The sequence below is a fragment of the Palaemon carinicauda genome, chromosome 13 (genome assembly GCF_036898095.1).
Source record: "Palaemon carinicauda isolate YSFRI2023 chromosome 13, ASM3689809v2, whole genome shotgun sequence".
NCBI classification, from domain to species: Eukaryota; Metazoa; Arthropoda; class Malacostraca; order Decapoda; family Palaemonidae; genus Palaemon; species Palaemon carinicauda.
In genome coordinates this window covers 14,059,042-14,086,411 of record NC_090737.1, presented here as the reverse complement: position 1 = coordinate 14,086,411, position 27,370 = coordinate 14,059,042, and the positions used below count along the sequence as shown (strand labels likewise).

General features: G+C 34.9%; 2 protein-coding genes across 3 annotated transcripts in view; both read left to right on the top strand.

Annotated features, from left to right (window-relative positions):
* The first annotated feature begins 225 nt into the window (after positions 1-225).
* Positions 226-8,659, top strand: LOC137652185 (transcription factor SOX-4-like). Its single transcript, XM_068385399.1, has one exon. It carries the CDS (start codon positions 261-263, stop codon positions 1,416-1,418), a length of 1,158 nt encoding a protein of 385 aa, XP_068241500.1. The 5' UTR covers positions 226-260; the 3' UTR covers positions 1,419-8,659.
* Positions 8,660-9,195: 536 nt separating this feature from the next.
* The window catches only part of LOC137652183 (WW domain-binding protein 4), a 76,083-nt gene continuing 57,908 nt past the window's right edge, over positions 9,196-27,370 (top strand). The window contains exon 1 of one of the 2 annotated variants that reach the window (XM_068385396.1): positions 9,196-9,323. The gene's annotated coding sequence lies outside the window, so the exon portion shown is untranslated. Of the gene's footprint in view, positions 9,324-12,115; positions 12,264-27,370 lie in introns of those variants that run through there. The other variant, XM_068385395.1, reaches the window with a different exon arrangement.

The following is a 27,370-nucleotide window of genomic DNA, read 5'->3' as shown; positions in this document are numbered from 1 at the left end:
TCAGTGATTAAGATATAATCATAATCACATTGTACAATTTTTTTTTCATGATGAACAATAAGATATAATCATAGCCACATTGTTTTATAGTCTGAAATTGATATAATCATAGCCACGTTGTTATACAGAAAATTTTAGGATGTACAATAATTATCTGAATCATAGTCACATTCTTGTACAGTAATATTTCTTCACATAAACTAATGATGTCCCTTCTCTTCCAGACGAAGAAGCACAACCCCAACCACGTGAAGCGCCCCATGAACGCCTTCATGGTGTGGTCGCAGATGGAACGACGGGAGATTGTGAAGTTTGCCCCCGACATGCACAACGCAGAGATCTCAAAACAGTTGGGCAAACGCTGGAAGAACCTGACGGAAGGTCAGAGGCAGCCTTACATCCAGGAAGCGGAGCGGTTGCGCTTGCTACACATGCAAGAGTATCCAGACTACAAATATAGACCTCGGAAGAAAACCAAATCGGGAAACGCCAACATCAAGACGCTGGAAAAAGGTCGGGTATCCAAGGCCAAGGACATCAAGACGAATATCATCGCAACTAATGCTCTCAAGGGCATCAAACTGGCAGCAGCTGACACCACTAGAGCACAACTGACCAGCGGTATCTCGTCAATTAATCACAACAAATTGAAGCTCAAGCTCAAAATCGATAAAAAATTCAAAGAGTCGATCCGCAACACCATGTATGTTCCAATATCGCAGTGTACTTCTCCTGTCGAGGTTCCTGCTACGCCCCAGGAGATGCCAGCATCGCCTGAGAGTGCGTCCTTGTACGACTGCCGTATCACCACCACGACTACGATCAGCAACCGCAGTAAGAACAGGTTAACATCTTCCTCAAGTCCTGCAAAGGAACCTTTCTTGTATGGTCTCTATACTATCGAGAGCGCACCAGGCCTTACATCCTTAAAACCAGAGTCCATCTTGTCAGCGTCAATGACCTCGCCGTGCGATGTTGACACAGACGAGGACGACGACGACGACGATGATGGGGATGGCGTTTTGTACAGTCGAAAACGCCGGGCAGTGCGCGACGAAGTCTTTGCACCAAAACCTCTTCTTTCTACCTCATTGTCAGAAACTAGAGTGACTGACCCACCTCCTCCTCCTCCTACACTCCCCCTTCCCCATACAATAAAGTTGGAGCCTTTAGTAGAAATCAAGCAAGAGCCCCCTACTGAGTCTCCCCTCGGTGATCTCGATTCCCTCTCGGACTTCCTCCAGATCCCCTCCGACGATTTCAAGGTGGAGGTGGACGAAATCAACTCTGATCTCGACTTCGATGCCGTCTCCACGTCCTCTGGATCTCATTTTGAATTTTCGGATGTGTCTGACATGCTGAGTGACATTGGTGTTAGTAACGACTGCTGGGTTGATATTGGCATTATTAATTGTTGAGCTTAATCATAGTTGCTGCGTGTGTTTTAGGGTAGTCGACCAGCCAGCCATTTATCTGGCCGTTGCTACTGCCAATCATTGTTGATCTTCAAGCTCTCATAACTGTGAGGAAGCAGCACTCGGAATAGGGAAGTACTTTTTATAAGATTGCACAGTTTTCCGTGACTGTGTCAATATCATTGAGGTGTTGAGGATAGGACCTAATGTTTGATATAAAAATGTGATTAAAATAGCAACTGAAAAAAATAATAAAAAAAAAGTTGATGAAAAATGTGTGTTCTAGTATAGTGACGTCAGACGTTTTTGAAGTGTCATTTTTTATGTTATATACTGTATTACTCTTAAGAATCATGACATTTAACTGTAATCCATTTTAGTCATTATACGCATGTACGCATATGTACACAATCCATATATTCTCCTATAAGCATTTTGCAAGTGCCAGTCACAGGTGTATCATTTGATTTCGAATATGGAAAAAAAAAACGAAAGCAAGGATGCTGAAAATATCAGTCTCCTCCACCTTTGTGACAACACGACAGCTGCGAGCCTTTGAAACTGCCAGAAGCATGTTTGTGTTAATTATGTAAAGGAAGCGGGCTCTGTAACCTGTTAATTTTTCATTCCATCGTCATTTTAATCATCTAGCATCACACCTCCGTTTTTTGTACAGTAACATTTAAGCATAAGAAGAATTTTTTATATGACCAACTTATTTGCCAACAGATCACGCAAGACTAGACGAAGAGTTTGTAGTCCTTATATTAAGAAAGGTTAATGTCTTTGCCATTGGCATCAACATGATGTAGGACTCTGTCTGTCTTTTGAATGCTCTCAATGCCATAAAAGGGTCTGTGTTTTTTAGTTCATGTTCGAAAATTACTTTGCAATAGTTACAGTACTTCCAATTACATTCTTTTGAAAGTATCCAACTACATTCTTTTGAAAGTATTCTACTCAGGTAGTGACAGTGGAGTTACACAGTTTAGTATTTCACTTCCATTTTTTTTTTAAAACAAACCTATGTCAGGAGGTGATTTGGCAAGTCGAAAGATACAAGGAGAATATTTCCTTGTTTAGATTATTTTATGTATAAATTTTTCACGTTACGATTAAAAAGAAAAATATCCTTAGTATCAATTCAACGAGTACCAACCGGAAAATATGTTTCCCCAAGGATTTGTGTTATTGGTACATCCTGCTGAATCAAATCTAGAAACTCCTTCATCCCAATCAAAACCTCCCCCCTCCCCTCTCCTCTTCTCTAACATTCATGTTGAATTTCTATACCCAAAGCCCCCCTCCCAACCCCATCCTCTGTCTCTAGTCTGTATGTTCAGGTTATTGTTTAAAGTAAATTATTTGTTGGTCAGTGGGGAGCATCTTCTTTGCACAACGCATTACGATGGGCATTTAGTCTAAAGAAAACGGGAATAGGAAAAAAAAAACTTAGTACACAATTCATACAGTACACAACTCAGGGCCTGGGCAAAAGGAACTGTTGTATACATTTAGTCTTTTAAGTCCAAAGGTGGCATTAAGGGAGCTATTGCAGGCTCATTCAGACTGTGGAAGCTGTATTTCTGTTGATTGTGGTTTGGTTCGGATCTGATAAAAAAAGCGAGTGACTTACTCGTCTGTTTTGATTTTGATTTATTGAATGAGCAGTCAGTAGTTTAAGCCGCTGCTTTCGCCCCAGTGCCCTCTTAAAACAGGTTCCACCCAATAAACCACCCGGTTTCTTATATGTAATGGCTATATCTATATATATATGGATATTATATAGTTATGGAATTTTTTGTACTAGTGTTAATTTTAATGAAATGGGTCACTGAAGTATGAACAGTCATTTTTAAGGGATTAGAAATCTCCCCGAAATCCATTCGAAACAATCACGTGAATAGACCTTGAACAATCATAAGCTTAGATTGTTTTCATCGACGCTTAAAATGAGTTTGTCTCTTCAGTGCTCTTTTCATCATGAACAGCCGTTTTTTCGGATTCACACAGACACAGTGACACATAATATGATACCCTATGTCTTTCCTTAAGTAAGTACAGTCAGTGAAAAAAATCGTTTCAACAGATACTTTGGATAGCCAGAGTCACAGCATAAAAAAAATAAAGAGGATTTAGAAGAACCCTTCCCATCAGACATTGGCTTCATTACCTGTATCCACACTACTTGCTCAGTACTGGGGTATGTATGTCATGCATACACATGGTAATGGGGTTGCGTCTTTAGTTATCAGACCCCGTTGCTGTTCTCATTTTTGCAACTGGCAACAATGTATTCTCATGGAATTGGAGCAGGAATTAGAATTGTTTGCGCCATATTTGGTTGACCAAATTCGCCAGGCTCCTCTTGGTTTTGCTGCTGACGCTCAAAGTCATTGTTCAGTGTTATGGTTTGATAGAAATGCCACAGCTTTTTTTTTTTAATATTTTATACATACTAATAACTACTTATAGAAAAAAAAAAGAAATGACTGGGGTATAATTTGCCGTATTTAAAGCCAGACACTGTTTGATGACAACCCCGATCTCCTCCTCATAATATAGAATTAATTCATTTTATAGTTCTTTTGTATGTGAATAGGCTAGTTGTACAGTTGTTATTTCAAGTCTTATACCATATATACTTGTGTGATTAAGCTTTCCGTTGAAAGTGGATATTTAGCTAAATCATTCAGATGGAACTTGAAGAAGATTTTCGAGTTTCGTCTTCGATTTACTGGAATTGTTGTTTATGGAGAAAATCATTCTACCCTCTAAACAAAGCATCTTGAAGTAATACCTTTGGTATTAATTATCAGAAATTTTGTTCTGACATAATTTAGGGCTAGAATAGCACTTACCACTTCATATTCCAGGCAGTAATGCCTTGTAACAGGCAGGAAGGAACCTTGCAACATTAGTTGCTGTGCAGTTTTAACCTGAAATGTTCACTCCAGGTCATTGTAAGATCTGTTAGATAATTTTCCAGCTTGCATTTGCACCTGAGGTCATTTATTTTCAAGGGAATAGCAACTCGTGCAATGAAAAGGCAATTAACATGGCTTCATCTTAACATGTATTGCAATTTCTTATTTAATGGCTGTTCTTCATAGATTTAGCTTTACTCACTCTTATGTTGACATTTGGCATTAATATTTCTTGTTATTTATGCCACGAACAAGATATGTTGGAAATCATTTCTTTCTTGTGTCAACACGTCCAGTTTTTTGCACTTACCTATATGGTTGTTCCATATACAGTACAGTATTATTGTTTAGGGTTAAATCTGCGATTTTGCCTAAAATGTGGTTTGAATTCGTAATATTGCATCATTTGCATATAAAAGCGTACAGCTCTGAATTAGTGCTTCAATGTGAAAGTGTCTTTTTTTTCTATTATATCTGTACAGTAAAATTAACTCAATTTCAATGTTAACCTAGATCTTGACAGGCACTAACAGTCCTTACATTATCAAGGTGATTTATCAAACCAAGAGATTTAACATAAAAGCTAGGATGATGTTGGCAGTATTTACATGGAAGTTTTTCATGCAAGTGGTTGCTTCTGTGGATTTATAATAAGGTACAGCCAGAGAAAACCACTCTCTTCAATTTCCCACAATTGAATCTAAGCTGCCTTTATTGACATGAAGACGTAATTCGTTAGAATGTATAATCAGGAACAAGAAGAGTGGAAATGCACAACACCAGGAAAGTCCTTAGGATATATTATTTATATCTAGGCTCAGAAGTTTTGTTTATAGCTGGAAGTAAAAAAAAAAAAAACATGCTATCCAGTGAAGGCAATTGTCCATCATTCTGAAGGAAATCTAAACCATGGCAAGCGTGAAATGTGGAAGTTTTATTTGCCGATGAAGAAGTTACTTAGAAAGTGTCATAGCATACATGGTATAATCCACAGTTTTTTCAAGAACTCTGGAGAATTGATTGTTCTTTCCACAACAGACTCGAAATACCTCATGACCGAATCTCAGGACAAAATTTTTCATTTTATTCTCTAGTTCATTTTCTTCATGGAATTATTAGCATGTTCAAGTACCTTTTTTTTTTTAAATTAATTTGGTGATTTTTGAAGTACAGTATTCTAGTAATTCTCTTACATCACTGTTATCCTATTGGATATGTATAGAGCATTTCTTGAGAACTGCAATCTTATCCATAAAAGCAGAGATAGGATAAATTTATAAGTCTTGTTTCTGACACTGTTGGTAACTTTCCCCCACACAAAAAAAAATCCAAAAAAAAAAATAAAGAAATTTAATGGTAATTCTTTATTTAAATGCATTCCATTGAACCATTTTCCAATTTGTTAATTTCATAGTACATCAAACAGTTCAAGGGAATCTCTAGCCATCACCACATTGAGATAAGAAAACATTTCTGAATCCTAGCCATAGATCTATTTTGAATATAGTTAATAACATTATGAGACCATATCTTGGGAGTTTGTCAATATATTTTTCTCTACTTTTTGTAAAATATATATATATAAAATTTTTTGTTTTCAACACTGAATGTATAAGTCATGTTTTTGTTTACATTGTTTTGTATTACAAGATGTGCTCTCTTTGTCCAAAATTACTACAGTACATTATGAAGGAACTTAGAAATGATATTGAAACGAGAATGTGACCACAGCAGTGAAATTTCAGTGGTCCTTATTGTAAACTTTTCGGGATGGGGGTTGTTACAAAATATTTATGAATTTTAATATAGTTCTGTTATTATTGGTGTAAAAAAAATAAATCAACCGTTAGGTTACATAGGTTGAGCAAAGTGATGTTGAATTAATTCTGTAGTTATGGTATGGCAGAAAAGTGATAAAAATTATTTTTCATAATACATTTGAAGCTTATGATATTCGATATTAAAATCATTATCATGGGTTCAGCAGTGCACAGACAAATAAAAATGTAGTTTTATTTTATTTTTGTGTATGGGACCAACACCCAAGTATTTAGTGTTGTTGAGCACTCCTACCCCAAGAGAAAGGAAATCAGTTTGTGCAAGTGCTGTTCATAATATATTCACTCTGCATTGTAAAAATACGTTCTTAATTTAGCAAACGTGTATGAAGAAAACAAAAAATTAGTCACAAAGATTCAATTCCCTAAAAAGAAAAGGGTTTTGTATCCTATATTTTATTTGAGTTATTTTCAAGTCTTGTTTTATTCTGTCTTTCGTAATTTTATTGTTATTATTGGTTGTAACGTCTCTTCTGAAATCTCTCCCATATTGTCCAGTCCTTCTCATCATCTGTCAATCAGTGTTTCATTGTAGTGCAGTATTGTGTGCTTAGTGTAGATGGTTATGAATCCTCTTTTATGGATATCAATTCATCATAGATATTGTCCAATAAATTAAGCAATGAAGCTCATTTTTATTCAACTGGATAAATCTACCAAGCGGTTTTTTTCTTTTCGTTTTTTTTTTTATTTACAATTTCAACAGTGTATGCATAGGTTCCATACACTGCGCTCAAACTTGATTTCCCTGTGTGTTAATTCAAGCAGAGAACTTATGTAGTGTGTTTGGTTTAAGGGGGTCCATTTCAAAATCTCAGCCTCCTATAATTAAAAAAAAAAAGCCTCAGTACGGAAATGTGAGAGTTGATTCAGGGCTTTTATTTACTATGTGCTGAGAGAGTCAGTAGGCACTATAGTATATCTTTCAGTTTTAAGAAAAATCTTGTCCCCATTTATTTTGCAGAGTCATCTAGTCTTTTTTTTTATTACTGCTAATTTATCTAGATCTGCAATCAATCCTTGGAATTTTTATTTTCCTACAGCTCTTATGTAGTTTGCATGTAAATGAAACTTAAATCAACCCAATTTGTTCTGTATTGTTTTGGAAACCATTAGTGATGCTGTAGTACAGACAGCGTGTGGATGTTTAAACATGTTGCTATCAATATGGCCTACGGTGTTTGTATGACCATTCCTAGAGTACAATCTGTTTCGATTTTTTTTTTTTTTTTTTTTTTTTGGACAAAACTTTGTTGTCTTGATAATCATTGAACTATACAAACTATTTCATATTCCAGTGCTTTACATGTACTTTGAAAATGTAATGTTAACTTTTTTCAATAATGATTTACCATATAATTATGAGAAATTAGAATTTACATTGATGATCATTCAAAACCCGAGGTGATATAGTATCTGCTCCATGAATATCGACTCTCCTTACAATCTATACATTGATGATTTATAAGTGATAACAAAAGCACTTGAAACTAAAAAAGCCTTAAAAGCATGATCATACATGAATTCAAGGCAGCTAACTAGTCAGAAGATATCTTGGAAGCATCTCGGTATTTTGTCTTCATGTGCTTTTGATTTTTTCATTCCATTGAAAAAATTTTTTTTTACATGTGAAGTAAATGTTTCTGTCAGACAATATTTTATGTTTATTCAACGTTACATAAAATAGATCATTTTTGTTTTTAGTATTCCGAATTTTTGTAATTTTTCATTAATATGGAAAAGCATATGGAGACAAAGTGCTGATGCTTGCAAGTTTGCTCCTCTCTCAATCATTTCCTCTGTACATAGTGTTGAAGGACGTTTACCTATTATTATTATTATAATTTCCTTTTCCATTTTCAATGATTTTGGTGGTTGTAAATAAATTTGCAAGCAAAAGTAATAAAGAAAATCTACAGGCTCTTTTTTCAAATTGTTACTGAAGAAGAGCTTATTATTCTCTGTATAGTAAACCCTGTACATGGCTTAAACACTCGCGTGGGCCAAAAAAATGAAGAATGTAAATAGAAATTATTATGTGAATAAGATTGACAAAGTGTTAATTTGTATATTGACTTCTTCCGCCATGTATTGGCACTGTTAACCAAAAATGTAAAAAAAGAACAAAAAAACTTAAAAAAAAAAACTCAAAGATGTGTGATTGGGTGTGTTACACCAAATGATAAGGAAGTGTAAAACTTACACCAAATGTTTCAAGAGTTGTAACAAACGAGAACTTGGGAAAAAAATCTATAAAAAATAATGTTATTGCATATGCAATAATTAGCTATTGTACTTGCTTGTTTGTTGATTACCCACTAGTGCGTGTTACTGTTGTTGGACGCACGAAAGGTGGGCAGGAGGACACAACTGTACAGGCTATTCGAACACCCACTGTAGAGTTTTTTCAATTGTACAAATTGTATTTTTATTAGCAACGTATCCCATGAAATACAAAGTGTTTGATAAAAAAGACAAACTGAGTTTTACTTGAACCTTCTACCTAATAGATAATTACAATTTTAAGGTTTATGTTATTTAAAATTCTTGGAGCTTTCGGTTGACCAGCTTTAGCCAGATTTTTTTTTAATAACCAACACCGGATTTCGGATGTGGAAGAATACAATGTTAATTGATTTTAATCGTAAAATATTAGGCATAACACCAGGTATTAATGAATTAAGTGTCAAAATTAGATAAAGTTTCACGTATAAGGCAAATATACCTGTTCTTTTTTAATTTATTTTACTTATTTTTCGCGCAAATTACAGGAATCCCCCCCCCCCCCCCACTAAAGAACAACGATCTCTTAGTTCAACTGGTCATTACTCTGTCCTGGCTCGCTAGTTTCGCCAAGTGGGACATGCTTCGCTATGCAGTGTTGCCGTATTGGGGAAGCATTTAGCCGTTTATACATGCAAATAAACAAAAATATAAATTTGAATCTACAAATATATCGATGTACTTATTATTCCAAGTCGATAAAGTTGGAAAATAAGGAACCAATCCGGTTTCAGCATTCATTTTGTAGTACCCAGAATTCTGAGCGATAAGTAACTTCACACGTTTTTACCCACAATGCATCCGTGATCCAAAAGCCCAACCAACAGGAACTACACTGGCAGGCACCGTCAATTTCATCGGTAAATATCTATGTAATCATCAATTTCTGGTAGATTCGCATAGCATTTTTGCATTAATCTTATCAAGAAGATATAACGAAACAAAGGTTATTAAACATCCGTTGTTGGTTTGTGTGTAATCGTGAAATTAACAGGACTTGTAGGCTAGCCGTGTCTGAAAGGGAAGGAAAATTTATTGTGGTGTAATAAATAAATGGAAATACTGAACTTATTTTGCAATTAACACGTGGAGTCAGCCTTTTGTCCTGATGTATGAACAAAACGCGAAGTATTAAATGTACTGTATAAACTATACCAGTGAAATGTAGTTTATTTTCTAACTTTAGAAATTAATACGTAATGCAAATCACTGTTGAATAAAATTCCCTCGTTGCATGGTAAGTAGCTATATCAACTGTATATGAAGAAAAGATGGTCGTAATTTTTAAACTAAGCCTTCGAGCAATTTACCCGTTCCCCCCCCCCCCCCCTCTTATCAATCCATCCATCCTTAAACCATAAAAATGTACAATTTCAATTAATCAAGGAAGCGTCTACATCCATGGCAAGGCTCCGGTTTGCCCGCAATTAATTGCTAATTAACATTTTATCCCAGCCCTCTGATAATTAACACTGGGCGTGCATTCGAGCCCCTAATAAAGCTACTTAGCTTTATAATTGCCAACAAAATACCTTGAGCACCATTTTAATTATTCACGTTTTCGATCATTGATTTATGTAATAATACAATTAGCTTTGAGGTTCAATTGACGTTTTATTAAAGTTTTTGTAGTTCATATAGGAAATATTCATTTTCATGTTACTGTTCTTCAAATATTTTATTTTTCCTTTCCTCACTGGGCTATTTTCCCTGTTGGGGCCACTTGGCTTAAAGCAGTCTGCTGATTTTCCAACTAGGGTTGTAGCTTAGCAAGTAATAATAATAATAATTATGTAACTAGATGTGAAAGTGTCTTGATGAAAACTACGAAATAAAGGGCCATTGTTTACCAGAAATCGACAAATGAAAGTCAACCCGAATGTACAATGTTATATCCTGGTCAGGATCAACTGATCAAACTTAAAACTGCAGTGACGAACATGTTCTTGAGCCCAAGTCCTTGACCATGCACCTTTCGTAATAGAGTAAGGGCCCAAGGTTGAGGCGATAGTGTGGTTTTAAGACCCTTTACAAGTATTCTTTCGGGTCCTTAGCTGCGGTAATCGTTCTACTACACATCCGTCCTTGCTTCCTTTCTCCCATCTTGCTGTCCAACATTTTCTAAATATTACTAAATATTGTAACTTTGGGCACGTTCCAGTGTTGCCAGATGGGTCAGTCAAAGAATCCACAAAACTCATGATAAAAAAAATCCACAAAATCCCCATTTCCACAAATATATATTCTTTGTATGTAGGCTTTACCAGCATAGAAATTACTCACTATAAGGGTTTACTTGTCTTCATGTTTGTTTCTTCATAGAAATTTGTACAGAATATCCCCATCAAACACCCCCAAATCCCAAAGTTTAGGGATAAATCCCCATATCTGGCAATACCGGCATGCTCTTCTCACTCCCCAAAAGAGATTAGTTCACCAAACATTTAACTGGGCTCCACAAGGTACTAGAAGAGTGGGAAGACCTAGGCCTACATGGCTGAGGACTGAAGCGCAAGGTAAATGATAAATGGAGAATTGGATTAAAAGCTCAAGATAGGGACGACTGATGAAATCTAGCAGAGGCCCTTTGTGTCAATAGGCGTAGATGATCATGATGATTGTAACAACCTAAAAGCAATTGGTTGCTGAACATCTTCGCAGGGCTCAGTGCCTAGCTATATATAGCCCAAATCCACTCATTAATAGAGGGTAAGGATAAAATGTATTGCGTTTCTCCGGAACGAAGTAAACTTTTTACTTAATGGAAAAATTGTTTAAGGTAAATGAACCAAAATGAAATTGTTTAAAAAGCTATCTTGATATAACGTGATATGTTGCGTAATATACTGTATATTTACAACACGATGATATTTACCATCTCAACCTTCCTGCTCCTCCTCTATTAGTTCAACTGTGCGCCTGCGCATTAGCACTGAAGGGATAAATGTACTAAGAAAGCGAGCAATTGCGCACAGATTTTCTCAGTCAAAACTGGCGAATGCTGAATGTATAAGCACCTTCAACAACTGTCTTAAGTCTTTAATCGACGCGACGTTCTTCACAGTTGTTACATTTAAATAGCCTTCATTGGTTGTTTGAGGAGCACCTTTATATGATCGAAGGTCACCACGAAACAAGTTTCTGAGAATATTTCCTATGATAAGAAGGGTCTTCTGTCTGTCTCGTGAATATCAAATGTGCTTGCGTCAGGACCTCTCTTCACACTGTTGGCTAGTATTTATGTTGGCAACTTGGCATTTCCTTAGCTTCTAAAACATGAACGTGTAATGTGAAGCTTCTCATGCTTGGCTACGTCCTTCTTTACTTGAGTGTGTTACCCTTTAGAAAGATGGAATTCAAATTTGAATCGGTGGAAATACACGCCCTTCTCTTAACCTTTAGCCTATCACTCATCTTTCATGATTTCATTGTCAAACGGGAAATGGAAGTCTATGATTGCAGAGAAATATTATGCATATGATAAAGGAGACATTTAACAGGAAAATTGCCAATTGCTATACCTACCTTAAACAGAGAACCATACCAGTGGATAAAATGTAACAAATCATATAAAAAAATAGTATTCCTTGCCATTTTTTAACGAAAACATCTATAATCACCTAGGAAACTACCATCTAACCACAGGTTAAAGCGATGTCGAAAGGAGCTTAGAGTTAACAACCCAGTAAGGTTCTTACTCGTTTATAGTGAAGGCTGTCTTTTACAGCGGGAGCGTAAGTGTTGATCTTGGACTCTGCTGGGTTACTCGGCTGCCTCAAATCTCCACGAGTATCTGCTTTGTAAGTGTTACCTCAATTGCAGTGTTTATTTACTTTGCATACACAGATGGATATCTAAAATAGGATGTCAGGGTATATTTTGCAAATAGAAAGTATTTAATTACTGAAATGCTGTTTTCACAAGTAGTAAAGATCTTAAAATGAGATAGCGTAAAAGGCGATGATAATGTAATTTTCGAGTCTTGAAGCTAGGCGTTTCTAGAGGGATACCTGTAGTAGTACCGGTGACCATTAGAGTGCTAGGAATCTCAGTTTCGAGGACCATAGGGGGTAGACTTATTAGGAGATTGTTAATAAAGCCAATTCGTTGTTGTTGCTGGAATAAAGACACTAAATGTGACCGGGTAGCAGTGAATTTTCCCCATATCTTGGGCGCCGGTACATTTTCCTCTTCTGGGACCAGTGGTTCCCCCCCCCCCCCCCTCTCGAACACCAGTAACTTTTCACTCCCGTTTCCGGCACCAGTGATTTCCACCATACGTCCCCCTCTCTCTGGCACCAGTGATTCCACAACCGTCCCCCTCTCTCTGGCACCAGTGATTCCACAACCGTCCCCCTCTCTCTGGCACCAGTGATCCCACAACCGTCCCCCTCTCTTTGGCACCAGTGATCCCACAACCGTCCCCCTCTCTCTGGCACCAGTGATCCCACAACCGTCCCCCTCTCTCTGGCACCAGTGATTCCACAACCGTCCCCCTCTCTCTGGCACCAGTGATCCCACAACCGTCCCCCTCTCTCTGGCACCAGTGATCCCACAACCGTCCCCCTCTCTCTGGCACCAGTGATCCCACAACCGTCCCCCTCACTCTGGCACCAGCGATTCCACAACCGTCCCCCTCACTCTGGCACCAGTGATCCAACAACCGTCCCCCTCACTCTGGCACCAGTGATCCCACAACCATCCCCTTCTCTCTGGCACCAGTGATTTCACAACCGTCCCCCTCTCTCTGCCACCAGGGATTCAACAACTGTCCCCCTCTCTCTGGCACCAGGGATTCCACAACTGTCCCCCTCTCTCTGGCACCAGTGATTCCACAACCGTTCCCCTCTCTCTGGCACCAGCGATCCCACAACCGTCCCCCTCTCTCTGGCACCAGCGATTCCACAACCGTCCCCCTCACTCTGGCACCAGCGATTCCACAACCGTCCCTCTCACTCTGGCACTAGTGATTCCACAACCGTCCCCCTCTCTCTGGCACCAGTGATTCCACAACCGTCCCCCTCTCTCTGGCACCAGTGATTCCACAACCGTCCCCCTCTCTCTGGCACCAGTGATTCCACAACCGTCCCCCTCACTCTGGCACCAGTGATTCCACAACCATCCCCCTCTCTCTGGCACCAGTGATTTCACAACCGTTCCCCTCTCTCTGGCACCATTGATCACACAACCATTCTCGGGCGCCAGTAAATTTTTATCTACTTGGGTACCAGTGACTCAAATTCCGCAATAATTGCCTCTTTTTGTGTGACGCCATGAAGTTGATTAGCGATAAACATCAAGATAGATCTTACAAACCTAGGTTGAAAGAATACATTCCTCTTCTAAAATTCGCTCTAAGGTCTAAAGAATACCTGCCTCTATTAGACTTGAGTTCCATATTGCAACCGTGGATTGACTGATTGATTTGAAGTTCTCTGGCATCCTGACTTGCAAGGAGGAGTTTTATTGAATTTGTACCTCTGTCCCGAAAGGTAACCTCGGCCTTAGCCCCCATGCGACTAGTCCCCAATTTCATATATCTTTTTATCTATACAACTGTTTCAATCCAAACTTGCAACCAATGTTTTTATGTTGAACAGGATTACATAGGTCTTTTTATAGTCTATATATGAATTATGTTTAAATGTTAATGTTTTTGAAAATATTTTATATTAATTCTTCATTCTGATATCGTTTATTCATTTTCTTGTTTCCTTTCCTCACTGGGCTATTTTTTCCCTTCTGGAGCCCTTGGGCTTATAGCATCTTGCTTTTCCAACTAGGGTTGTAGCTTGGCTAATAATAATATTAATAATAATAATAATAATAATAATAATAACACTGAAGAAAATAGTGACCCCCCCCCCACCATTGTTGAATTAATATGAACATGCCTTTTGATACCCAGCAGAGTAAAGGATTCCGGAAAATAGCCTGAAAATTGAAATTTTCATTTCTTAAAGTAACGTGAGAAGAAACTGGTCTTGGGAAATATGAAATGGGGGGAGTGTCCACTTACCCTAACTTACGCCAATGTGTGGTCATAAACTGTTCCGTAAAATCATATCTTAATTTATATCTGTGGAAAATGGGTTACGTATACTTCATATACTCCCCAAAGCTATAGTTACTCATGATTTGAAAGGTAAATGGCTAGAATATAAGTAGGAGGACGTCGATCTTGTACAGTTTTAAGATTTAAATTCTTATTTTGGATTCATAAGAATTGGCCTCTTCATTCCCTTATCTAAGTACTTACTCTACGTTACTTTGATGGCTGCTTTTCAGGTCCTAGCAGGGGAACTCCACTTTCTACAGGACCTCCACTGTCGTTTTACTTTGTTCGTTCAGAGTATTTAAAGTTTCATATCGCGTATTGTTCATTTACTGTTAAATCGTTACTGTTGTATGACTGTTGAAATAAGAAAGTCTTCAGTTTCCTCTTGAAAGCCCTAATGTATTCAATCATTCGAATGTTTCGTGGGAGCTTTTCCAAGTGAAAGATTTGATTAAAGTCTGCTTGGAAATTTTATCAAACACATCGTCTATGGTAAATAGATCTTAAGACCCCTCATTGTTACCTTGATCCCAAAACCCGTAGAATTTACACGCGTTCAGAATATTACGATATATAGGAGAACAAAGCGACAATACCAACTACGTATTTGTTCGGAAATAGTCGTTATAGTATGAGTGTGTGGGTTCTTTGTTCAACTCTCTTTGTTTACATTTTCGAGAGCTATTTTGAACCTCATCAAAATGGCAGCTATATTTATTTTTCTTTTTTTATTCACCTCTGATGTAACAGTGGCAGGTCGGATGCCTTTGATGCTGCAGTATCAATTCCCGTGGAAATGAATTCCCTATTAGATTAATCAAACTCACAATACCTGGTTTTGCTAACTAACTACAGATTGAAAATATTGTGGGAAGTTATTTCGGCCAGCGAATATCATTCGCAAACGCTTTGTACGTATTGCTAACATCAGTCAATTCACAAAGATTGTTTATTTATATGAATTATTGTTGCCGTCCTTTGCATATTTTTATATGTTTTGTTAATTTTTTCTTTTTTAATAAACCGTAACAACAACGGCAGATTAGTTTTTCGGTAGTAGATTTTTTTTTTTCAGATGAATAGGAATAATAAACAGTTAGTGACCACTTTCCTCTTGGTAAGGGTAGAAGTGACTCTACCTATAAGGTAAGCAGCTCTTCTAGGAGAAGGACACTCCAAAATCAAACCATTGTTCTCTAGTCTTGGGTAGTGCCATAGCCTCTGTACCATGGTCTTCTGTCTTTGGTTAGAGTTCTCGTGCACGAGGGTGCACAAGGGCACGCTGTTCTGTCTCGTTTCTCTTCCTCTTTTTTTTTTTTTGGGGGGGGGGGTGTTATAGTTCATATAGGAAACATTTATTTTAGTGTTGTTGCTGTTCTTAAAATATTTTATTGTTCCTTGTTTCCTTTCCTCACTGCTATTTTCCTTGTTGATAATAATAATAGTTTGCATTTTGCAGAGTTTCTTTGCCTATTTTCGTTATTTAATGCCTGGTTTCCATTACTCACAGTGCTATTTTTTCCTCTTGAAGCCCTTAGGCTTATAGCTTTCTGCTTTTCTACCTAGGGTTTTAGCTTAGCAAGTAATAATAATAATAATAGTAATAATTATAATAATTATAATAATAGTTTGCAGAATTTCTTTGCCCATTTTCGTTATTTAATGGCATTGTTTCCATTCCTCACTGGGCTATCTTTTCCTCTTGAAGCCCTTAGGCTTATAGCATCCTGCTTTTCCAACTAGGTTTATAGCTTAGCTAGTAACAATAATAATATCATATGAAGCCCCATTTACTTAAACATAAAAGGGACTATGTCGCCAAAGGAATAAAATGAGCCCGCACATGATGTTGCTGTTTTCTCCCAATAGGAGGAGCGTGCAACGAGCAATATGAAGTAATGAGTAAACTGCGAACAGAAAAGATAGAGTTTAAGCCTTAGTAAAATGGTTCGTATAACCCGAACGACGAACGAAACAAAGAAGATAACTTGTATCGTTTTGAGCCTTGGTTGAATATGACGGTAGAAACAAAATAGATGCGATACTGAAACATGCGTGCAAACGTACACATACGCACACACACTACACACACACACACACACATATATATATATATATATATATATATATGTATATGTATATATTTATGTGTGTGTGTGTGTAATTGTATGCATACATATGCACATGTATACTATATATGTCTGTACATATGTTGTAGCCTATATGTTTGTGTATGCACACCCACCCACGTGACCCACGAAGGTACGAGTATATATATATATATATATATATATATATATATATATATATATATATATATATATATATATATATTCGTCTCCTTTGGATGAACATCTCATGCAGCGCGGTACTGAGAGAGGAAGTCTCTCCTTCCCACGACCTTTTTCGACCAAATTCAACTTAAACATAAAGGACATACAGTCCACCCACGCCCCGCATATATTCATCGCGTTATCATTCTTCTCTATGAGAGGTTATTGTACAGAGTAGTATCTGTTTCGGTAACTTGACATTGAAGACGAGTCCCAAGCCTGCATTGTCCATCTTCACTTGCTCAGCAGACTTTAAGTGACTCTTCTCTCTCTCTCTCTCTCTCTCTCTCTCTCTCTCTCTCTCTCTCTCTCTCTCTCTCTCTCTCTCTCTCCCCGGTGTGCCTAAATGTTTGTTTGTGCGAATTATTGCTCGCTGGCAGAGTCAAAGTGAAAATGTTAAAAGGAATTCTTTCAGACGTAAATTCCCATGACCAACATTCCAATTTTTTTTTTTTTTTTTTTTTTTTTTTTTTTTTTTTTTTTTTTTTTTTTTTTTTTTTTTTTAATGCGATAATCAGCGTCGCAGTTTTGGACCATTCCTGTCTTTAAAAAAAAATGGCAGACCGTCGTCTTCTCCCGTTCAATCCCAAGGGATGACCATCGAAAAAATAAAAACTTTAACTACTGCGTTTACTGCCGAAATTAAGCTGCAAAATCTCCCATAAAAAGAAGCGTGCGTCATATGTTCGTGAAGGCTTATTATTGTCCCGTGTTTACTTAAAACGTGATAATTGTTTGATGGCAAAAGTTTCGTCTGTCTTGAAGGATGTGACTCCTTGAAATATCAGGCGAGGGTAATTTAGAATTTGTGTATATCTTTATAAGTGAATAAACTTGTGTGTGTTACGTCAGTGTTCTGTGCACATGTGCATGTCACGTGAAGTGAATACTCGTGGTCTCACGAACGCGCGCGAACACACCTGCGCACACACACACACACACACACACACATATATATATATATATATATATATATATATATATATATGTATATATATCATACATATATATATACATATATATATATATATATATATATATATATATATGCACTTACATATACTATATATGAACATACATGTATTATAGATAGGGATACATTTATTTATATACACACATACGTATAAAATTTGCGCGTATATATATATATATATATATATATATATATATATATATACATACATAGTTATACTGTATACATATGTATTCTACACACATATGCAGTATATTATATATATATATATATATATATATATATATATGAATATATATATATATATGAATATATATATATATATTATATATATATGAATATATATATATGAATATATATATATGAATATATATATATATATATATATATATATATATGAATATATATATATATATATATATATATATATATATATAGTTATACTGTATACATATGTATTCCACACACACATATATTATATATATATATATATATATATATATATATGTGTGTGTGTTTTTTTTTTGGTGTTTGTTATATATTTGTATTATATATGCATATTATTGTACATTTATACTATATATGTATGTCATTGGGTGTGGACACTATTTTTTTGATGAGTCAATTTTTTTTTTTTTTCGTTATAATTTTTTAGCTCACGTTTGAGTGAAATGTTAAGAGGAATTGAATTAACAAATAGTTAATAGAACTTTCACTTTTCTTAATCACGCGAGGGATAAGTTAATTAAAAAAAAATACGAAGACCTTATTTTCGATGTGAGAATCAACAAATCGCATTATTATATTATTACTAGCCAAGCTACAACCCTAGTTGGAAAAGCAAGATGCTATAAGTCCAAGGGCTCCAACAGGGAAAAATAGCCCAGTGAGGAAAGGAAATAAGTAAATGATGAGAATAGATTAACAATATATTCTAAAAACATTAACAGCGTCAAAACAGATATGTCCTATATAAACTATTAACTACGTCAAAAATAGATTATCATATATTAATTATGAAAAGACTCGTGTCAGCCTGGTCAACATAAAACAATGTTGGCTATTTGTTACGTCATAGTCTCCTACTCATTCTTGACATGTGTAAGTGTTTGTCTTTTGTTGTTCTCTTGAAGTAAGGACATTATGAATGGCGATAGGTCTTATCAATACCAGGGACTGGGATCTGACCTCGTGAACGCTACTTTATACCAGGAGCGATCGAGGGCAATGAGTGTTGATGTCAAGGTTTGAGGAGAGTGATGGGGTGAGGAGGTAGAACACTTGATCGCTGAATGTCGGTGTCTACACCTATGACATGTGTCAAGCTTCTTATTTTAGAGTACTTGAATGATTCAGTAATAATATGCAACTCTTTGTTGATTGTTTAACATTCATAAAGGTAGGATTCATAGCGGTTTTGAGAAAGAACCATCGCTTTAGAAGAGAAATTCTTCAAAAGAAAAAAAAAAATGATTTTACAGAATTTTTTTGAAATTATGTAAAGAGCACTTTAAAGATTCAGTAACAATATGCAACCCTTTGAATTGACTGTTTAACAACTATAAAGGAAGGAGTCGTAGCGGTTTTGAGATAGTTATCGCTTTAGAGGAGCAACTCTTCGTTTTTTTTTTTTTTTTTTTTTTTTTCAAGTAACTGTTTAAAGTTATACAAAGAGCACTTTAAAGATTCTGTAATAATATGCAACCCTTTGAATTGAATGTTTAACATCCATAAGGGTCGAATTCATAGCGGTTTTGAGAAAGGAGAGTTATCGCTTTAGAAGAGCAAATTTTCAAACATTTTAATTTTTAATTTTGGAAGTACTTGTTTGACATTATAAAGAGAACTTCAAAGTTCCGATGATAATAAGCAACCTTATGAACTGACTGATTAATATTCAAAAGGGTAGGGTTCATATCGGTTTTGAGGTATGGGAATTATCGCTTTAGATGAGAAAAATATATTTGAGCAGTAATTATTTAACATTAATCAAATGCTAATATTATGATATGATTTTATTACGAATGTCGCATACAAGAAAATGAAATATTTTCGTAGACTGATCCCTAATATTTGGGTACGATTTAAGAAAAGTATTTTTCTTTTATAACTCAAAAATTCTATGAAAACTATACACCCAAAGTCTTGAGTTTATTAACGCTTGTATGTAATAGATTTTTTTAACTTATGTTAAATTGGTTATTACATGAATAGTCGGCTCTCTATTAAAGAGATAACCCCCTGATGGTAAGTTAATTATATAATATTCTTTATAAACTACAACATATATTAGTAAAAGATAGACGGGATTGTTTAGGGCTTAGTGAAAGTTCTTTAAGAAGGGTCGTTAAACACTCCATTCTTTCTACCACAGGAACAACAATTATAATCAATCAGACCCTTGACTACCAATTAACACGTTGTTTATGACTCGTTTACTCTGGCTGGAATAATTTGCCAACTCTTTTCACGCAAATGTATTTTGGTGACCTGAGACGTACGGTATTTTCACTAAAACTCATGCGAAGATTTTAGTTGATTTTACCTAATTAGTTTCTTACGATAATAATAATACGGTGTATTTAAGACGTTCATGTACACGGGTAAATCTTATACTATATTTTACTCTTATTAGATTATCATATAATTATGCAGCATTACTTTGCAAAGACTATGCAGAATGAATGTGATATTCAAGTTGCAAACTAAGGCATGAATGCGATATTCATATTGTAAACTAAGGCATGAATGTGATATTCATATTGTAAATTAAGGCATGAATGTGATATTAAAGTTGCATACTAAGGCCTGAATGTGATATTAAAGCTGCAAACTAAGACCTGAATGTGATATTCAAGTTGCAAACTAAGGCATGAATGTGATATTCAAGTTGCAAACTAAGGCATGAAAGTTATATTCAAGTTGCAAACTAAGGCATGAATGTGATATTCAAGTTGCAAACTAAGGCATGAATGTGATATTCAAGTTGCAAACTAAGGCATGAATGTGATATTCATGTTGTAAACTAAGGCATGAATATGATATTCAAGTTGCAAACTAAGGCATGAATGTGATATTCATGTTTTAAACTAAGACATGAATGTGATATTCAAGTCGCAAACTAAGGCATGAATGTGATATTCATGTTGTAAACTAAGACATGAATGTGATATTCATGTTGGAAACTAAGGCATTAATTTGATGTTGAAGTTGCAAACTAAGGCATGAATGTGATATTCAAGTTGCAAATTAAGGTATGAATGTGATATTCAAGTTGCAAACTAAGGTATGAATGGGATATTCAAGTCGCAAACTAAGGCTTGAATGTGATATTCAAGTTGCAAACTAAGGCATGAATGGGATATTCAAGTTGCAAACTAAGGCATGAATGGGATATTCAAGTTGCAAACTAAGGCTTGAATGGGATATTCAAGTTGCAAACTAAGGCATGAATGGGATATTCAAGTTGCAAACTAAGGCATGAATGGGATATTCAAGTTGCAAACTAAGGCATGAATGGGATATTCAAGCTGCAAACTAAGGCATGAAGGTGATATTCAAGTTGCAAACTAAGGCATGAATGTGATATTCAAGCTGCAAACTAAGGCTTGAATGGGATATTCAAGTTGCAAACTAAGGCTTGAATGGGATATTCAAGTTGCAAACTAAGGCTTGAATGGGATATTCAAGTTGCAAACTAAGGCATGAATGGGATATTCAAGTTGCAAACTAAGGCATGAATGGGATATTCAAGTTGCAAACTAAGGCATGAATGGGATATTCAAGTTGCAAACTAAGGCATGAATGGGATATTCAAGTTGCAAACTAAGGCTTGAATGGGATATTCAAGTTGCAAACTAAGGCATGAATGGGATATTCAAGTTGCAAACTAAGGCTTGAATGGGATATTCAAGTTGCAAACTAAGGCTTGAATGGGATATTCAAGTTGCAAACTAAGGCTTGAATGGGATATTCAAGTTGCAAACTAAGGCTTGAATGGGATATTCAAGTTGCAAACTAAGGCATGAATGGGATATTCAAGTTGCAAACTAAGGCTTGAATGGGATATTCAAGTTGCAAACTAAGGCTTGAATGGGATATTCAAGTTGCAAACTAAGGCATGAATGGGATATTCAAGTTGCAAACTAAGGCTTGAATGGGATATTCAAGTTGCAAACTAAGGCTTGAATGGGATATTCAAGTTGCAAACTAAGGCTTGAATGGGATATTCAAGTTGCAAACTAAGGCATGAATGGGATATTCAAGTTGCAAACTAAGGCTTGAATGGGATATTCAAGTTGCAAACTAAGGCTTGAATGGGATATTCAAGTTGCAAACTAAGGCTTGAATGGGATATTCAAGTTGCAAACTAAGGCTTGAATGGGATATTCAAGTTGCAAACTAAGGCTTGAATGGGATATTCAAGTTGCAAACTAAGGCATGAATGGGATATTCAAGTCGCAAACTAAGGCATGAATGGGATATTCAAGTTGCAAACTAAGGCATGAATGGGATATTCAAGTCGCAAACTAAGGCATGAATGGGATATTCAAGTCGCAAACTAAGGCATGAATGGGATATTCAAGTCGCAAACTAAGGCATGAATGGGATATTCAAGTCGCAAGCTAAGGCATGAATGGGATATTCAAGTCGCAAACTAAGGCATGAATGGGATATTCAAGTTGCAAACTAAGGCATGAATGGGATATTCAAGTCGCAAACTAAGGCATGAATGGGATATTCAAGTTGCAAACTAAGGCATGAATGGGATATTCAAGTCGCAAACTAAGGCTTGAATGTGATATTCAAGTCGCAAACTAAGGCTTGAATGGGATATTCAAGTCGCAAACTAAGGCTTGAATGGGATATTCAAGTCGCAAACTAAGGCTTGAATGGGATATTCAAGTCGCAAACTAAGGCATGAATGGGATATTCAAGTTGCAAACTAAGGCATGAATGGGATATTCAAGTTGCAAACTAAGGCATGAATGGGATATTCAAGTTGCAAACTAAGGCATGAATGGGATATTCAAGTTGCAAACTAAGGCATGAATGGGATATTCAAGTTGCAAACTAAGGCTTGAATAGGATATTCAAGTTGCAAACTAAGGCTTGAATGGGATATTCAAGTTGCAAACTAAGGCATGAATGGGATATTCAAGTTGCAAACTAAGGCATGAATGTGATATTCAATTAAGGCATGAATGTGATATTCAATTAAGGCATGAATGTGATATTCAAGTTGCAAACTAAGGCATGAATGTGATATTCAAGTCGCAAACTAAGGCATGAATGTGATATTCAAGTTGCAAACTAAGGCATGAATATGATATTCAAGTCGCAAACTAAGGCATGAATGTGATATTCAAGTCGCAAACTAAGGCATGAATGGGATATTCAAGTCGCAAACTAAGGCATGAATGTGATATTCAAGTCGCAAACTAAGGCATGAATGGGATATTCAAGTCGCAGACTAAGGCATGAATGTGATATTCAAGTCGCAAACTAAGGCATGAATGTGATATTCAAGTCGCAAACTAAGGCATGAATGTGATATTCAAGTCGCAAACTAAGGCATGAATGTGATATTCAAGTCGCAAACTAAGGCATGAATGTGATATTCAAGTCGCAGACTAAGGCATGAATGTGATATTCAAGTCGCAGACTAAGGCATGAATGTGATATTCAAGTCGCAGACTAAGGCATGAATGTGATATTCAAGTCGCAGACTAAGGCATGAATGTGATATTCAAGTCGCAGACTAAGGCATGAATGTGATATTCAAGTCGCAGACTAAGGCATGAATGTGATATTCAAGTCGCAGACTAAGGCATGAATGTGATATTCAAGTCGCAAACTAAGGCATGAATGTGATATTCAATTAAGGCATGAATGTGATATTCAAGTTGCCGACAGAATCCAGAAAAAGTAATGCCTTGTTGGAGACACCCAACGAAAATAAGGTATTTCATTCCAAACAACAGTTTACAATGTAAATCTGATCTAATTTAGATTAATCTTGAATTTTCAGATAAAATCGTTAAAAAAGATATAGGCTAATTTAGGACACACTAAAGGATTTCATTGATGCTTTTGTCTCCCTCGTGGAGGTTTTTAAAAAGTCTAGAGATGATATTGCTGTGTTTTTTTCTCTTAAATGATGCCTGAAAACCTTAAATCAATCAATCAATTCTCTTAAATGAATTATACGCAGTTAATTATTATCCAGATTAGTGTGTTTTTAATAAATTATACACAGTTAATTAATATCCAGATTAGTGTGTGTTTTTAATAAATTATACACAGTTAATTAGTATCCAGATTAGTGTGTGTTTTTAATAAATTATACACAGTTAATTAGTATCCAGATTACTGTGCGTTTTTAATAGATTATACGCAGTTAATTAGTATCCAGATTAGTGTGTTTTTAATAAATTATACACAGTTAATTAGTATCCATATTAGTGTGTGTTTTTAATAAATTATACACAGTTAATTAGTATCAAGATTAGTGTGTTTTAATAAATTATACACAGTTAATTAGTATCCAGATTAGTGTGTGTTTTTTAGTAAATTATACAGTTAATTAGTATCCAGATTAGTGTGTGTTTTTAATAAATTATACACAGTTAATTAGTATCCAGATTAGTGTGTTTTAATAAATTATACACAGTTAATTAGTATCCAGATTAGTGTGTGTTTTTTAGTAAATTATACAGTTAATTAGTATCCAGATTAGTGTGTGTTTTTAATAAATTATACACAGTTAATTAGTATCCAGATTACTGTGTGTTTTTAATAGATTATACGCAGTTAATTAGTATCCAGATTAGTGTGTTTTTAATAAATCATACACAGTTAATTAGTATCCAGAATTGTTCCCGAAATGTTAAATTTGGGTTTAAATTAAGGATGTAGGTGATATATAAGAACGAAACTTTGTCAGGAATTAAGTTTGAAAGTTTTGTCTAACTTTGATATTCAAGGTTTATCTGGCTTTCCTTTAGGAATAACTTTTTATTCAAATATTTTCATTCGTATCACCATAATGATATAATATGTAAATGAGATCATTTTATAGTAATGGGTTCGTATTCGGTGACGTAAATGTATATTTTTAAGTTATTTTTTTATCTAGTTCTGGTTCATAGATGAAGTTTTGTTAAGCCGCAGAATCAGATAATTTTCTGTAGTAAACTCGCCAATCAGAAACAAAATGGAAAACTTGAAAGTTTTATTTACTGTTACTATATTAACTCCAGTCACATCCATCACCGTTATTACCTACTTATTATATAAATTAAATGACTGGAGACCTAATCATAAAAAATCCCTCATTAAATGATTTAAAAAAAAAAAAAACCGTCGTTTTGAAATGAAACATCTACTCGTTATCGAATTGAGACACGATCCTCTTCAGGGGAGCCATCGATAGTAACAAAAAGAAAATCACATTATTAGTATCCGAGGATGGATGTCCACACCAGGCCCCTGGAACTATTCCAAATTTAGATAGAATTACTCTGAATTAGCTATGGTTTTGATTGAACTCCTGCCTGACCACAGTGCAAGGCAATCTACAACGGCAACAGCAACAAGTAAAATGCACCAGTAATGTTAATTTCATCGGATAACTGAAAACTTTGGACTCTTCCAATAGAACCCATTTTGATTTTTTCACGATTTCCAAAGGCACTCCAATAACTGGTTCTAGTATCCAAGAATGACCGTGAAAATTTATTTAAGGTGTTCTATTTCATAAATGCAAAATGTTTATGAAAATTTGGTATACTAAATTCCTTATACCATTGATGAGGGTTTTAAATTTTGATCTTGTTAAATGAAACTTCAAAATTCTTAGGGAATCATTATGATATAACATAACCTTTTGATAAAGTTGTTATTCTATTTAATACATGATAAGTTCTCGTTCTATTTGATAAATGAATAAATTCTCATTCTATTTAATAAAAGATGAACAAGTTCTCATTCTATTTCATAAATGATGAATAAGTTCTCATTCTATTTCATAAATGATGAATAAGTTCTCATTCTATTTCATAAATGATGAATAAGTTCTCATTCTATTTCATAAATGATGAATAAGTTCTCATTCTGTTCATAAATGGACAAGTTCTCATTCTATTTATAAGTTAATAAGTTCTCATTCTATTTAATAAATGATGAATAAGTTCTCATTCTATTTAATAAATGATGAATAAGTTCTCATTCTATTTATAAATGGACAAGTTCTCATTCTATTTATAAATGGACAAGTTCTCATTCTATTTATAAATGAATAAGTTCTCATTCTATTTATAAATAAGTTCTCATTCTATTTAATAAAAGATGAATAAGTTCTCATTCTATTTAATAAAAGATGAACAAGTTCTCATTCTATTTCATAAATGATGAATATAAGTTCACATTTTATTTAATAAATGATGAATAAGTTCTCATTCTATTTAATAATGATGAATAAACTCTCATTGAATTTCATAAATGATGAATAAGTTCTCATTCTATTTGATGAATGATGAATAAGTTTTCATTCTATTCAATAAATGATGAATAAATTCTCATTCTATTTTATAAATGATGAAAAAGTTCTCATTCTATTTGATGAATAATGGATAAGTTCTCATTCTATTTGATGAATGATAAATAAGTTTAATAAATGATGAATAAGTTTTCATTCTATTCAATAAATGATGAACAAGTTCTCATTCTATTTGATGAATGATGAATAAGTTCTCATTCTATTTGATGAATGATGAAAAGGTTCTCATTCTAATTAATAAATGATGAATAAGTTCTCATTCTATTTAATAAATGATGAATAAGTTATTCTATTCTATAAATGATGAATAAGTTCTCATTCTATTTTATAAATGATGAATAAGTTCTCGTTCTATTTTATAAAGGTTGAATAAGTTCTCATTCTATTTAATAAATGATGAATAAGTTCTCATTTTATTTAATGAATGATGAATTATGTGAAATGTCAAGAAAGCCACATCGTTGAATTCTTAGTAATATATCAACCTAATTTTTATTCAGCTTTGTTATTAACAGAAGCTCATTAAACGACCATTTTCAAATCGTCCTTTACAAGTTATCAGTCATAAGTGAAAGTCACCAAAGATTTAGATTTTATTAAGTCTTTTCCGTGAAAGAGTTATATTGTCACAAAAATCTAAAACAATCTTGAAGAAATGATAAGAAAATTTTCATGGCTCAAACTACTAAGGTTCTGGGATTATTGAACGCTTTTGATTTCCAAATAAAGACAATTTTTATGGTATTCACGCAGATAGATAATCCTAACTCTATGAATACAAAGTAGCAAGTTACTAGGTCCCTCGGTCCCCCTTTTTTTGTTATATTTCTTTCTATGCCACTCGACTAGTTATCAAGACTAGTTATCAATTACCATCTACATAAAGAAATAGAACAGACCAATAGAATAATGGTTAGAGAAGAGAGATTATTATTATTTATTATTATTACTATTATTATTATTTATTATTTATTTATTTATCA